Source organism: Mustela erminea, chromosome 14 (genome assembly GCF_009829155.1).
Source record: "Mustela erminea isolate mMusErm1 chromosome 14, mMusErm1.Pri, whole genome shotgun sequence".
Taxonomy (NCBI): Eukaryota; Metazoa; Chordata; class Mammalia; order Carnivora; family Mustelidae; genus Mustela; species Mustela erminea.
Window position 1 is genome coordinate 40693251 of NC_045627.1, and position 15913 is coordinate 40709163.

Here is a 15913-nt window from a genome sequence, read left to right on the forward strand (position 1 = left end):
ATAGACAATGCGGACACTATGTTGCCCTTTTCTGAAGAAGGAAAACTGTGACTCAGAAATCAGTATTTAAATCAGGCTTTACAGTGATCCAGGTATGAATACATAAATAAAATATACTGAGTTGCTTTTCACAGTAGGAACTAAAACGGTGTGTTTTTAAAGTAGATTCAAGAGTGTTCTAGATGACTCTTGGAGATGAATCCATAGGGGATAATGGAGAGAGAGGGGTATGTCCTTGTGAGTGGAGATCATGGAGACAAAACCTTTTCTTGTGTCATTGTAAAGAGGATGTGCACCTGGCTCCAATCTAGCATGAACTTTCATTTATTTTTCTCCACTTACTTAGACTGACAAGATTAATAAACGTGGTTTCCTTCAGGGCAGAAACAAAAGCAACCATAAGCAAATATAAAACTTCTCAAAATGAACTGTCTTGGAATTAAAGAATGTTTTCTCTGAAAACGTTATTTAATTTTGAGATTGAGGGTCCCGAAGACTTACTATAATACGTCTTCTTAAGTATAATGGAATCAATAAAAAAATTAAAGCAGAGTTGGGAAGAGACAGAGAGATTATCCAACCATGGAACCATTAAAATACGTGATCCGGAAAGGGCCCCCCAGCTTGTGTGAGGTTGCCTTGTCTTCTGTGGCATCCTCACCATCCTGGTCCAGCCTCTCCCATGGTGTTTTCTGATTGTAGGGGGCCTTCCAGAAATCATCCATCCTGTGGAGACTATATGATTCCACTTACATGAGGTACCTAGGATAGTCAAATTCACGGAGACAAAGTAGAAGGGAGCTAATTTTTAGTGGGGACAGAGTTTTAGTTTGGGTAGATGAAAAGTTCTGGAGATAAATGATGGAACTGGTTGCACAACAATGAATATACTTAATGTCACCGAACTCTGTATACTTTAAAAATGGTTAAAATGGTAAATTTTGTGTTACGTGTATTTTACCACAATTTTAAAAATGAAGCAGGAAAAAAAAATTCCATTCAATATCTGGACATTTCTGTTATATTAACTCCCTCTAGGATAAGCCCTGTTCAGGTTTTATGCTCTGGAGCCATGAAGAATACATCTAGCCCTTTTTCCTGGGATGAAGACCTCCAGCTTGTTCCTTCCCATCAGTCTGTTCAAGGCTGACTAGCCCCAGTTCCTTTAATGGGTCATCCTATTTTGTTTTATTTTATACTTTTAAATAATCATTATCAGGGGGCACTTGGGTAGCTCGGTTTAGCATTGGCCTTCGGCTCGGGTCATGATCCTGGGGTCCTGGGATGGAGTCCAGCATCCATCTCCCTGCCCAGCAGGGAGCCTGCTTCTTTTTCTCCCTCTCCCTGCTGCTTCCCCTGCTTGTGCTCTCTCTGCGCCAAATAAATAAGTAAAATCTTTAAAAAAAAAAAAAAGGAATCATTATCAGGATGAGGACCATACATTGTGATTGGTCGATTAGCCTTTTAAATCTCTCTTAACCTATTGGTTCTTATTCTGAATCTATCCCTCTCTCTTCCTTGCTTGCTCACTCTGCCTCCCTTTTAATTTATTTGTTGAAGAAAACTGGGTCATATGTCCTCAAGAGTGTTGGTACTTGCACCCCATCCCCCCCACCCCCCCGCTATACAGATTGACAGTTCCTGTGTCCTCTGTATTGCCTGTGAATCTCTAATTGGATTGAGATACTTCATTTTATAAATGCATGTAATCCAATTATATAATAATCCAATCCATTCTAGATCTTTTTTTAAGAGTGGAGGGGGTACTGTTTTACACCCCCTTCCCAGTGTTTTGTTTGGTAAACTGTACACATGCAGAAAGATTGAAAGAATAATAAAATGAACTCCCATGTAACCTTCACATCGATTTGCCAGCCTTTAACATTGTTAATACATGAACAAATACATAATTCCCCCCCCACCAGCATCTTTTGAGCTTAAGTTATAGACATCTTGACACTTTACTGCAAAATATTTCAGCACATAATTGCCGAGAACAAGGGCATTCTCTCATATGAACTCAGTTTTGTTCACCGAAGAAATTTATGTTCTGTCCGGTTTGTATATTGTCTACTATTTAGTGCGTATTTCCCTAATTATTCAAGTAAAGTTTTTTAAAGATTTATTTATCTATTTATTTGAGAGAGAGAGAGAGAGAGTGGGGTGGTGGGGGAGGCAGGCAGAGTCTCAAGCCTGCTCCACATTGAGCACCAACCCTGAGATCAGGACTGGAGTGGAAACCCAGAGTTGGGTGCCTAACCCACTGCACCACCCAGGCGCCCCAGGGTAATTTTTTTTTAAAAAATCTAGAATCCATATAAGAATCATATACTGGGGGGCATCTGGGTGGCTCAGCGGTTAAGCGTCTGCCTTCGGCTCAGGTCAAGGTCTCAGGATCCTGGGATCAAGCCCCACGTCGGGCTCCCTGCTCGGTGGGGAGTCTGCTTCTCCCTTTCCCACCCCCTGCTAGTGTTCCCTCTCTCTCTGTGTCTCTCTCTATCAATCACAGACTGGATTTAGTTTTTGGCCACTTAAGTTGTCTAAATTGGTTCTGCCCTTTATTGGGTCTTACGTGACATTGGCATTTTTTGAAGAGTCCAGGCCAGTAGTTTTTCAGAATGTCTCTAAATTTGGATTTGCCTGATTGATTCCTTACGGTTAGATTATGGGTGAAGAATTCCAGCAAGAACCATGCATAGGCCATGCTGAGTCCTTTAATGCCATACTTGGAAGGCATATAATGTCAGTTTGTCATATCCTGGTGATAGGTTTGATCACTTGGATAAGGTGGTGTCTCCATTGTAAAGGTACCTTATCACCATTGTAACTAATAAATAATCTATAGGACAGTAGTGGTTGCTTTTAAAATAGCTTTAAAAAACATGTGATTGGTTATGGGAGAAATTGGATGGAAAAGATTATGAACATATTAGGAAAGAGTTATTCCCACTGGTGGAAAGGTAATTCTAAATGTTTGTTTTTCTTAGAGGAGAGTTGGGGGTGGAGGAGTAAATACTGAAGGCGAGAAATGGGCTTTAATGAAAACAGACCTGTGTTTGAGTCCCAGTACCGCAGTTGAACTTGGGGCAACTTTAGAGTTACCTCACTTCAGATCCTCAGTTTCCTTCCAAAAAAAAGGGGGGGGTATAATAATAAATGTTCCTGGCAGGATTGTTGAGATAATTAAATGAGATAGTATAAAGTGGCTTCTAGCCCAGCAGCTACACTAGGACCATCATTGCTTGGGAGATGAAGAGGAGTAGTTTCCCGAACAGGTTTCAGAGTTTAAACCTATCCATCATGGGTATTAATTTTTGAGATTAGTTTGAAATAGTCATGCTGGTAAGAAAATGTGATCAACAGGTTAGGTGCCTTTGTGAAATTTCAAAGAAAGTAGTTAGGAATTAGGATGTTTGGTTTCATTTGCAGACCTCTTAAATATGATTTGTCTGTAGTAGACTTGTGTAGGATTGAATTGCCATTTATTTGGACCTTTCTGATGGCAGTCCATTTTAATCTATTAACAGGGATTATTTTCTGAAACAGTTTATATGAAGCCTGATTGAGCATAGTGAATCATAATAATTTTGTGACCCATTTACATGCATTACTGTAAAAGTTTCATTTCTTACAAGTGACAATTTTTTAAAGTTAATTAGACTCGGCTATACTGAGGTTAGCAAAAAGTGCCTTGAATTATCAATAATTCAGCAGGGCAGACATTTCTGTATAATGCAGTGGTTTTATAGAGTATCTTGAGATAGTTATCCCTAAAATAAATGGTTGTGAGCATACATCCGCGTGGTGGGGTTCACTTGAATGTAGCGTGAAGTGATAGCATCTATGCTTTCTATTATTGGACAGAGTGTGGGACATCAGTCTTTCTGGCCATGAACTACTAGCAACCTTTGTCCTTTGTGTTACCTTTAGTTAAAAACGGAAAATGAGCGTGAGTGCTGGCTGATGGCCATGTCTTTCTTAAAGCTAAAAATTCATCGGGGAAAGAAAAATGGGATTGCGGATTTGGATTTGTTTCATTGCATGAATGATATGTGACATTTTGTAAATTATTTATCACCACAAGGATGGCAGCAATGGCTTGAGCATTGTTACATCAAATGAAAGTAGGAATCCCATTAGTACAAGGACTGGGTTTTAGCTAGAATCTATCAAGGGAATGTTGTCACTTTAAAACCAGATTGTTCTTTTAATTGCTATTTAAAGGAACAAAAGTGTTCCCAAGGTACTACAGTTGAGCAGTTGCAAGTAATAACTATGGATCCATAATTATGCAGTGCTGATTATCTGGCATTTAAAAAATTGTGGCTGGAGTCAGTGACCAATTTGTTGTAGCTTGTCTTTTTGGGTTTTTCTAGTACAAAGTGTTTTATACTCTGCTTTTTAACTGGGGCTACAAAACACATTTGCATAGCTACTTCAGAAAGTAAAGCCTGTGCATATTAAAAGAACAAATTAAACTGAAAATAAGGGCAAGATAATGAACACATTGTAGGATGAAATTAACAATCATATTGAACAATTTTGCAAATCCTCAGTCATAAGATGAATTCTGGTTTTTGATGACATGTTTTCACAGTGAACCAAGACATTTGTTGGAATCATTATAACCATTTGAAATAGTATCTTAGAGATGAGGGTTTCTTCTTTTAACTGGCATATGTTTCTTCCATTTATTCAGTTAACATATATCTTGAGTGCCTACTGTGTATCGGGCAATGTATTAACTAGGCATTTGGGATAGAGTAGCTGAACAAATGAGGTTTATTCTATGCTGATGTATATTTTAAAAGTTAGACCTTGCAAAATCTTGTTTTTTAATTTACATTAAAAAAACATGTATGATTATGCTAACTTTTTCTGCCCTGAATTTTTGATTCATGAGATTCAAATACAAATACGTTATAGTTACATTCAGATGGCTAGAGACAACATGTGTGAAGGCTTGGAATATGCAATAAAATTTTAATTTTCATACAGTTTTGGCTGTTCAGAATAAATGTGACCAGATCTTTAGGCAGAGTCAACTATTCATAGGAATGGGAATATTAGCATTGCTGGTAGCCATGAATAACGTTGGAGACACTTTATACATTGTTAAGAGCAATTTCCTCAGTGAGAGCTAAAGAGTACTAGAGGGTTGGACAAATGTTCTGTTGTTTCTTTTATTAAAGTGGGAATGTCAGAGATTGAGGGTTTATCTCTTTTGTGTGGCATGGTATGATTTACTTTTGAAGACCTTGGTGCCAGAAAGTTCTTGTTAATGATCTTTTGAGCTTCCCAAGTGATGCTACAGAATTTTAAATTTCTTGCTTAGTTCTGACTCTTGTTATTATGTCACCTAAAACCTTAACAATACTTTAGGTCAAAAATTTAATAGATAAAATAATAGTAACCTGCACTAAAACAGTTGATAAAGTTGAGTAAAAACAGTCTGAAATAACAGCTAGATGATATTAATAAATTATAAGCTGAATAGATGAGTCCATTTATTATAGGCCTATAAATTAGAGCAATGATTGAGATTTCAAATGAATCTTTTCTTTCTTTCTTTTTTCTTTTCTTTTCTTTTCTTTTCTTTTCTTTTCCTTTTTTTTGGAATAATCTCTGTACCCAGCATGGGGCTTGAACTCATGACCTTGACATCAAGAATCACACACTGTTCCGACTGAGCCAGCTGGGTGCCCCCAAGAGGATCTTCAATAATGTTCATTTTAGGAAGGTTATATAATCTATAAATGTCTTAGGTTTCATTGGTTTAATAAGAATTCCTTCTGAATCTTAAATACAGTATTTAGGTAATACTTTAGCATCAAATAATTAGAGAGTTTTTAATCAGAGAATATTGATTGGAATACCTTATTCAGCAGATTTTCCATTGTTAAGAAATATGTAAGAAGCTTTGACTTTCATGTTTTGTTGTTAATTTTTAAATGGAAAACTGATAGTATTTTTTCATTTTAATTTTATCATAGCCCCGTGCTGATCCCATTCCGATATGTAGCTTCTGTTTGGGGACTAAAGAATCAAATCGTGAAAAGAAACCAGAAGAACTCCTCTCTTGTGCAGATTGTGGCAGTAGCGGTAAGTTGGTATTGTTTCAAATGCGGGTATACCGTGTCTCCTCTATAGCTATATGTTATTTATAGACCTGTCAAAACTGCATTTGTATTTTATTTTATTTTTTTTTTAAAGATTTTATTTATTTATTTGACAGACAGAGATCACAAGTAGGCAGAGAGAGAGTGAGAGAGGGAAGCAGGCTCCCCGCTGAGCAGAGAGCCCGATGTGGGACTCGATCCCAGGACCCTGAGACCAATGACCCGAGCCGAAGGCAGCAGCTTAACCCACTGAGCCACCCAGGCGCCCCTGCATTTGTATTTTAAAGCAGTTATTTGGTTATTGCATAGTTTTTAAATTTAAAAAGTAAATGTAGGTGGGGGGGGGGAGTTAGGATATTAGCAGTGACAAAGATATTTTCGTTTATATAATGCTACATATTAAGCTTTGATTTCATAGCAGCACTGGTAATTCAGTTTGGAGTATTTTACATTGCAGATAAATCCAGTGTAGAGATTTCTAGGTTTTCAAGCTGAATACAAGTAGAATCACTTGTTTTCTATAACCCTCAGTCTCCATTTAAGAGGTCCTCGATTTGGTGTATGTGGTGTTTCAGTTCATGACACCTACTGGTGAAGTGTAGTACAACCCAGCTCTGTGTGGCTCTAAATGAAAGGGACAGTGTTCTGGAAACTTCAGTGGCAGAATCAAGAAAACATCAGGCAAGAAAAAGACTCAGATTGCCTAGAATAAGATAGAAAAAGAGTGGTCAAATACGAGGTGATGTTGAACTCAAGGAATTGTTAGGTGGAGACACTGGATTGACCATTGGCCAAATTGCAGTACTCAAAATGCTATCGAAGTACAGGTACCTCTGCCTTTTCCTCAGTCTAAGATATTAAGACCATGCCTTAAAATGGAAAAAGGAAGTCAGATTGTGCTTACACAAAGAATTTGTCTTACCAAGCCATTCTTCCTTCTTGCTAATCATATGATAGTTGCCTAGGTTTTATATACACATCCAGGTTTTTTTTTTTATTTGAAAGAGAGAGAGAGACACTATGAGTAGGGGGCGGGGGGCAGGGAGAGAAGAGGACAAGCAGACTCACTGCTGAGCTGGGAGCCAGGCATGGGGCTCTGTTCCGTGACCCTGAGATCATGACCTGAGCCAAAACTGAGAATTAGATGCTTAAGCGTCTAGCCACCCAGGTGCCCCTGTATGTAGTTTCATATAGTTATATATATGGGTATATATATATACACATACACACACTCCCAGCAGACTGAGTGGTGGTGAATTGGATTTCTAAAAAATAATCTCTTAGTGTTAATCTTCAAATGTTCTTCTCTAAGCCTACTGAAACTTTTTTCCTCCCCAAGTGTTACTTTAACATAGAAAACACAGTATTTCTCTGATGATGGTTATCTTGAAAAACAATAACAAACCTGCAAAATACCATAGCATACTGTTGTTTAGGAAGTCAGTATAGTAGTCGTTAAGAAAAACTCAAGAGCCAGCCATAGCCCAGTTCTTCTACGTTGAACTAGTTAACTATTTTGTGCCTTGATTTCCTCACTAGAAGAATTAGATAATGGTAGCACCTACCTCTTGGATTTTGTGGGAGTTCAATGAGAGAACAGAAGTAAATAGCCTAGGACAGGGTCTATGACAACTATGGTAAGTGTGCTATAAATGTCAGCCATTGTCATTATTTGGCATGTTTGATATTGTCCTTGATTGCTGCACGTAATTTCATATCTTATCATCATTTTTGACAGCTGCTTGATGGTTGGATAGAGGAAATGTTTCATTCACTGAAGAGTGACAGTGTTGTGTAATGATTCTTCTTCCTCCTAGAAAGGTTTAACTGGATAAGCTCTATGTGGTTCTGCCGCTTTTAAGACCTGACTGAGAGGGAGCCTTGGAAATAAGACATTGCAAACTCTGCCTGCGAAATGTATTTTGACAGTCCTTTTGATGGGCTTTACAGATTCATTAAAATTCTTTACCTGCCCATGTTATCATGGATAGTGACAAAAGGGCATGGAAACATTATCTGTATGTTCAGTTTAATAAATTTCAACCCTACGATCTCCCTGTTTTATCCTGGTGAGGTAGTCCCTCACTCATCAGTTCTGACTCTGGAGTTATCTCTTAGGTTTTCTCACGAGGCTCACTCTGAATGAATTATTCTTTTGTTTAACTGCCTGATCACTTTAGTGGTGTGCACTGCCTGTGGTTTACCCTTTGTGATTTTTAAGGTGGTACTTTAAAAACTACCTTCACTCTTTTATTTGTTTTGAGTACCTATTTGTCTGGTTGCTGGGACAGATTAAAAATGCACTTAAATGTGGGAAGAAAAGTTCCCTTCATATATTTCCTTACCTCTGCTGATACACTTACTTGAGTTGATAAGGAATTTGAGATCGTTATCTGCTAGATCATAACTTCAAGGCCTCCTTCACAAGGTATAAAGGTGTAATTCTAAACAGGTACATCTTAGATTTTCTGATGTAATCAATCTCCCTGTCTTTCCCAGATTGAAAACCTGCCAAAGGAGAAGTTTGATCCCCTTTGTACTTGGAGGTCACTGAAATTTTTTTCCCCTAAAGTTTCTTATTTTACCAGGGTATGTAGGTGTAATGTTATGTTTTCCCTTTTAACAAATGGAGAGGAATGGACTGAGGATGCTGCCTTAGAAGGCTTATATAGCTAGAGTTATTTTGTGAGCCAGTTCTCCCCTCCCACCTCCTTTCAGGTAGAAAAAGCCAGAGACTTTGGAGTCAAGGTGTGGGTCATGGCCGAAATTCAAGCCCTGGGGCATCATATCCCTTTGCTTAGAGAATAGCTAAGACAGTTTCTCTGGACCCCACCAGGGAATCCTCAGTGTTGAGGTTCACTCAGTGTTTTCCTTCTATGTGCTATGCCAGTCTGGATCTAGCTACTTTATTTTTTTATTTTGTTTTTTAAAAGATTTTATTTGTTTGTTTGACAGAGATCACAAGTAGGCAGAAAGGCAGGCAGAGAGAGAGGAAGGGAAGCCGGCTCCCTGCTGAGCAGAAAGCCCGTTGCGGGGCTCGATCCCAGGACCCTGGGATCATGACCTGAGCCAAAGGCAGAGGCTTTAACCCACTGAGCCACCCATGCACCCCTGGGTCTAGCTACTTCAGTCAAGAAAAACCTATTGTTTCTACCTCAAGGAGATGCACTGTAGACATTTAGTTCATCTGGTAGATAGATGAGTAGCCTTTTATATGCTGCTCTCTAAATAGATGTATAAAAATCAAATATAGTTGTTCTTTGGAGAGGTGGGTGTGGGGGCGGGTTGGGATTCTTGTAGTTACAACGCTCTGTTGTAACACTTGATAATTAGGAGGCAAAAATAATAAAATGGGCTGGCATGGCTCAATAGTACCCTCTAATAATGGTGCAGGCCCCATTGTCATGTATGTTCCAGTCCAGTTTCTGTAGTGGGAATTACAGAGTGGATGGTACCCCTAGTTGGCCTTATGGAAATAGCTACTATCTCATACTCCAAAGAGTCCATTGATTCTAGGATTGAATCAAAACTGTTTGTAATGATCAAAGGACTCCCTAATGAAAAAAGTTTTAAGTGAAAGAAATGCCCAAAGCAGTATAAAACTAGAAGAAGGAAATATAGATGGCAGCCCATAAGGAGGATCGTTCTGAAATGTGTTTCCCATATGTGCCTGTTGGTTTGCAGTCGCCTGGGTCTGAAGTACCATTTGTGTGATGTCACACTTAAACTCTGCTTAGATTTCATAGATGTGAGTAATAAATGTTTCCTTCTCCTTACATCATAAAGTAAGCCAATTAGAAATGTCTTTATTTTTAAGGTGGCTCAGTGCTGCAAATGGGCAGTATTTTCTTTAACTATGTTTTTCTTGCTGCAAGTTCCTTTGAAAAAATAATTCAGGTTTGCAGGTAGTAAAAATACGAGGTGAGGTACAGAGTGCATGGAGCCTCAAATACGGTTTTCCAGGTTTCTGTGTGCCGGCTGTATAACTGTGGTTTTTATTTATCTCTAAAATGTGAAGGCTGACATCTGTACCCAAGCATCCGTGGGACTGTTGTGAGCATACAGTGAGATCACGATAGGAGCATCGTCAGTCACTATAGAACATTACACAGATGGGAAGGATTATTCATTCTAACCGCTAATATGAATGTGGGAATCATCAGATAGTCATATTCAGGTCTTTGGAAATGTTGGGCCTAGGAAGTGATTTTACTTGACTTTCATGGATCAGCCTACTTTGAAATTAACACTGTTATATTCTCTTTGCCTCATTAAGACCAAATTATCTTTAATTAGCTTCACATAAGTATTAGATATTATACCAAATGAAATTTTGTGTCTGCTGCTCAGATTGCTGGGTGGTTAAATCTTACTTACAGATGAGTTGTGTGCATGTGTGTTTTCAAATTAGCAAATCTAAGATAAGTGTACAGTTCAAAATTACAGCATCATTCTAAGTGGATGCTCATTGAAACCGGCGGCGAAGAGAGGCTGCTGTGATGCAGCTGGGAAGGTAAGGAAAACACCCTTGTACAGCAAGCAGAAGGAGCAGGCACCGTGGCACCCAATACCAGTCTGCCCTCAGGACCCCTGAAGTCTCCGCTGGGATTGTTTTTATGCATGTGTCAACCCGCAACAAAACTGGCCTGCCTTCTGCTCCCAGAGTCAGCTAGCTGCTAGGTGCGGTATGCAGATAAATAGGTATATTTAAAAAATCACTTGTTTCTTGGCCACCTCATGGGTGGTTCCGTTGGTCTGAGCACAGTTCAGTTCTGAAGGCAGTTGTGTCTGCCTTCGGCTCAGGTCATGATCCTGGGGTCCTGGGATCGAGTCCTGAGTTGGGCTCCTTGCTCAGCAGCAAGCCTGTTTCTCCCTCTGCCTCCCGCTCCTCCTGTTTGTGCTTGCTCTAGTGCTCTCCCTCTCTCTGACAGATAAGTAAAGAAAAATAATGTAAAAAAAATGAAAATAAAAATACTAGTTTTAGAGCGCCTGGGTGGCTCGGTGGGTTAAATCCTCTGCCTTTGGCTCAGGTCATGATCTTGGAGTCCTGGGGGTCTGCTCTGTGGTGAGCCTGCTTGCCACCCACCCCCTGGCTGCCTCTCTGCCTACTTGTGATCTCTCTCTCTCTGTGTCAAATAAATAAATAAATAATCTTTTTTAAAAAATCACCAGTTTCTTAAAGTCACTATGAGAAAAATGCCTCAAGACTTGGTTTTTCAGCTTCACCCTGAGTAGATGAGGACTGAATGATTGATTAGGTTGGGAGGGAGACCATTGACCAGAAAAAAACCTAAAGATGGAATCTGAGGAGGAGTTCGTAGGTTGGAGAAGGAAGGATTGGTGAGCCCCTGATTCCACAAGCCCACAGCTGGACTGACCAAGTGGAGAAACAGGAAGCAGAAACCTTGCGTCCGGCCTTTTATTCCCTGAAATCATGCGGGTCGGGAATACCTGTGGTGTGTGTGTAGCAAAATCTAGAGGTCACTTTTCAGTCCGTATCTGACTCTAGTGTACATCTTTCTGTTCACACCAGATAGTCTTCAGCCCTGTTTGGTCTGTTGAAAATCTTTTTCCTTAACTGTTCTTTTCCTCTGGCTTCCACGATCCATATTCTCTGTGTGGTCTGTCACCACTTCCTTTCATATACATTTTTGTTTGCTCCTTTGTCTCGTTCCATCCCTTAAATGTTTCTTCAGGCTTCTGTTCTTAGCCCTGTGTTTCTTACTCTTTGCCTCATAGTTTCCCCTGAGCTCCAGACGCTTAGATAGAAATGCCTTCAGAATTTCTCCACTTGGACGCCCTATAGGCTTCTTAGAGTTAGGGATCCCAAACAGCCTGTGAACCTTTCAGTGCCCCTATTACCCCAAAACCACAAACACCGCAGTAACAGTAGAAATCTTAGCAAACTAACCTCTTTCTTCTCCTTAGGGATTTCCCATTTTAGCAAATGGCACCCCACTGGCCACTGATTCCACAAGCCGTCCTCTGTCCTATTCCCATATTGATTGTGTGTCCGAATCTGTATCCCACATCCTCAGTATATCCATACATTCCCACCAGAACCACTCAGACCTATTACAGTAACTTAAATCTGATCTTGATTCTCTTTCCCCTTAACCATTTTCCGTGCTATAGGCTAAGTGAATTTTTTTTTTTAAAGGTTTTATTTATTTATTTGTCAGAAAGAGAGCGAGCGAGAGCGAGCGAGAGCGAGCACAGGCAGACAGAGTGGAAGGCAGAGTCAGAGGGAGAAGCAGGCTCCTTGCGGAGCAAGGAGCCCGAAGTGGGACTCGATCCCAGGACGCTGGGATCATGACCTGAGCTGAAGGCAGCTGCTTAACCAACTGAGCCACCCAGGCGTCCCGTGGCTAAGTGAATTTTTTTTAACTTCAAAATCTATTCCCAGATCTATTTTAGTCACGACCAATTAACCCTTAGGAAAAATCAAAATTCTTTAATATAGCCCTTGAACCGTCTTCTGGTTGGGCTCCTGTTAACCCTGTTCTGCATCATGACACCCCCCCAATATTGTGCACACACTGGTTATAGTGCACCTTCCCTCTGTGAGTGTGCCATGGCCCCCTGTCCCTCAGCACACGCCAGCTTCTCCCACCTTTTCCCATGTAATGCCACTCATCCTATGGGTTTCTTCTTCAGGAAGCCATTCCTCAAACTTCATGCTAGATTCATCCATATCTCTGAACCACTCTTTGTCACATGTTAATTCTAATTCTTTTTTTTTTTTTTTTTTTTTTTTGACAGAGAGAGATCAGAAGTAGGCAGAGAGGCAGGCAGAGAGAGAGGAGGAAGCAGGCTCCCTGCTGAGCAGAGAGCCCGATGTGGGGCCTGATTCCAGGACCCTGAGATCATGACCTGAGCCGAAGGCAGCGGCTTAACCCACTGAGCCACCCAGGCGCCCCGATTCTAATTCTTATTTAATGTGTCTCTTTCCTGCTAGACTGTATGATCTGAAATGTTTGTCCTTTTGCTTACTGCATCTCAGATGGACAGATGGTTGGTCAGATAGCCGGTCCTAGGGACCCGTTGTCAAGAGCGTTTATTAATTTTCCATTGCTGCTATAATAAATTACCACAAGGTTGTTGACAGAACTCACTTCCTTGTGTTTGTATGACCAAGAACCCCATTTTCTTTTTCTCTTGTTTGTTTGCTTGCTTGGATTTCTTGCTTGCTTTCTCCCTCCCTCCCTTCTTCCCTCCCCTTCCCTTCCTTTTAAACAAACGTGTGTGTGTGTGTGTGTGTGTGTGTGTGTGTGTGTGTATTTCAGAAAGTCATCTCCTTGTAAGGATAGCCAAGTTACTTTTCAAGGTAATGATTCCAGACATTAAAACACACACACACACACACACACACACACACACGATAGATAAAATGGGATCTAATCCAATAGAGGTAAATTAAAAAATGTGCAAAGAATTTACCCTGCTGCTTCTCAGGAACCCTGTCTGGATTTCTTCCCTGATTCTGCTACGAATGTGCTTCTCAACTCAGGATCAGTCACCAGAGGCTCTCTGTATCACCTCCCCTCATACACTTAGGCTCTTTCACCATGAAGCTCATGTGACTGTTACGTGTGTGTGTGTGTGTGTGTGTGTGTGTTTAATATATTTAAAAATATATACATATTCCTATTTTTTATTATATTTGTGTGTATATATATTTAAATTTTAATTTACAGTGTTATATTAGTTTCAGGTGTACAGTATAGTGAGTCAACAATTCTGTTACTCGGTGTTCTATCAAGGTTAATGTACTCTTAATCCCCCTCACCTATTACCCATCCCCCACCCACATCCCCTCTGGTAACCATCTGTTTGTTCTCTATGTAGTTAAGAGTCTGTTTTTTTGGCTTGTCTGTCGTCTTTCTCCTTTCTTTCTTAAATTCTGCATATGAATGAAATCATATGTTACTTGTCTTTCTCTGACTGACTTATTTCACTTAGCATTACACTCTCTAGATCCATCCATGTCACTGCAAATGGCAAGATTTCATTCTTTTTTTAATGGCATAAGACTCCACTCCACATACACACACATGTGCGCGCACACACACATCTTTATCCATTCATCTGTCAGTGGACAGTTGGGCTGCTTCCATAATTTGGCTATTATAAATAATGCTCCTATAAAGTCAGGGTGCATATATTCTTTTGAATTAGTGTTTTTGATTCTTCGGGTAAATACCCAATAGTGCAATTATTGGATCATACAGTAATTCTATTGAAGAACTTCCATACTGTTTTCCACAGTGGTGGCACTAGTTTGCATTCCCACCAACAGTGCACAAGGATTCCTTTTTCTCCACATCTTCACCAGCACTTGTTGTTTCTTACGTTTTTGATTTTAGCCATTCCACCTGGTGTGAAGTGATACCTCATTGTAGTTTTGGTTTGCATTTCCCTGAGAAATGATGAGTATCTTTTCATGTATCTGTTGGCTGTCTCTGTGTTGTCTTTGGAGAAACATCTGTTCATGTCTTCTGCCCATTTTTTAATTGGATTATTTATTTTTTGGGTGTTGAGTTTTATAAGTTCTTTATATGTTTTGAACACTGATGCTTTATCTGATGTGTCATTTGCAAATATTTTCTCCCATTCAGTAGCTTGTCTTTTAGTTCTGTTGATTGTTTTCCTTCACTGTGCAAGAGCTTTCTATTTTCATTTAGTACCAATGGTTTATTGTTGCTTTTTTTTTCCCTTGCCTCAGGAGACATATCTAGAAAAAAAGTTGCTACAGCCAGTGTCAGAGAAGGTACTGCCTGTGCTTTCTTCTAGGATTTGTATGGTTTCAGGCCTCACATTTAGGTCCTTAATCCATTTTGAGTGTGTTTCTATCAGTGGTGTAAGAAAGTAGACGAGGTTTATTCTTTTGCATGGAGCTGTTTAGTTTTCCCAACACCATTTGTTGAAGAGACTCTTTTTCCCATTGCATGTTGTTGCCTCCTTTGTCAGTGATTAATTGACCATTATAATTGTGGATTTGTTTCTCTGCTTTTTATTCTCTTCCATTGATCTGCATGTCTGTTTTTGTGCCAGTACCATCATGTTTTGGTTACTGCAGCTTTGTAGTATAACTTGAAATCTGGAATTGTGATACCTCCAGGTTTGTTTTTCTTTTACAAGATTGCTTTGGCCATTTAGGATCTTGTGGTTCCATACAAATTTTAGGATTGTTTGTTCTGGTTCTGGGAAAAATACTATTGGTATTTTGATAGGAATTGCATTAAATCTGTGGATTTAATGAACAATAATTGTTCTTCCAGCCCATGCATATGGAATGTCTTTCCATTTCTTTACATTGTCTTGAAGTTTTTTTGTCAGTGTTTTATAGTTTTCAGAGTTTAGGTCTTTCACCTCCTTGGTTAAGTTTATTTTTGGTTCAGTTACAAATGGGATTATTTTCTTAATTTCTCTTTCTGCTGCTTTATTATTGGTGGGTATAAACACAGCAGATTTCTGTAGATTGATTTTTATATCCTGTGGCTTTACTGAATTCATTTATTAGTGCTCATAATTTTATGGTGGAGTCTTTGGGTTTTCTGTATAGACTATCATGTCATCTACAAACAGTCAAAGCTTTACTTTTTCTTTACCAATTTGGGTGCTTTGATTCTTTTTTCTTGTCTGATTGCTGCAGCTAGGACTTGCAGTACTCTGTTGAATAAAAGTGGTGAGAGTGGACATTCTTGTCTTACTTTTGACCTTAATGGCAAAGCTCTCAGTTTTTGTTTTTTTAAGATTTTATTTATTTATTTTTAAAGTAAACTCTCTCCCCA

General features: G+C 39.4%; 1 protein-coding gene across 5 annotated transcripts in view; it reads left to right on the plus strand.

Moving 5' to 3' along the window:
- Positions 1–15913, plus strand: part of KAT6B (lysine acetyltransferase 6B) — a 188144-nt gene that overhangs the window by 113929 nt on the left and 58302 nt on the right. For all 5 annotated transcript variants that reach the window (XM_032313871.1, XM_032313870.1, XM_032313869.1 and 2 more), the window contains exon 4: positions 5994–6102. In XM_032313871.1, the coding sequence (XP_032169762.1) occupies positions 5994–6102 (109 nt within the window). The remainder of the gene's footprint in view (positions 1–5993; positions 6103–15913) is intronic.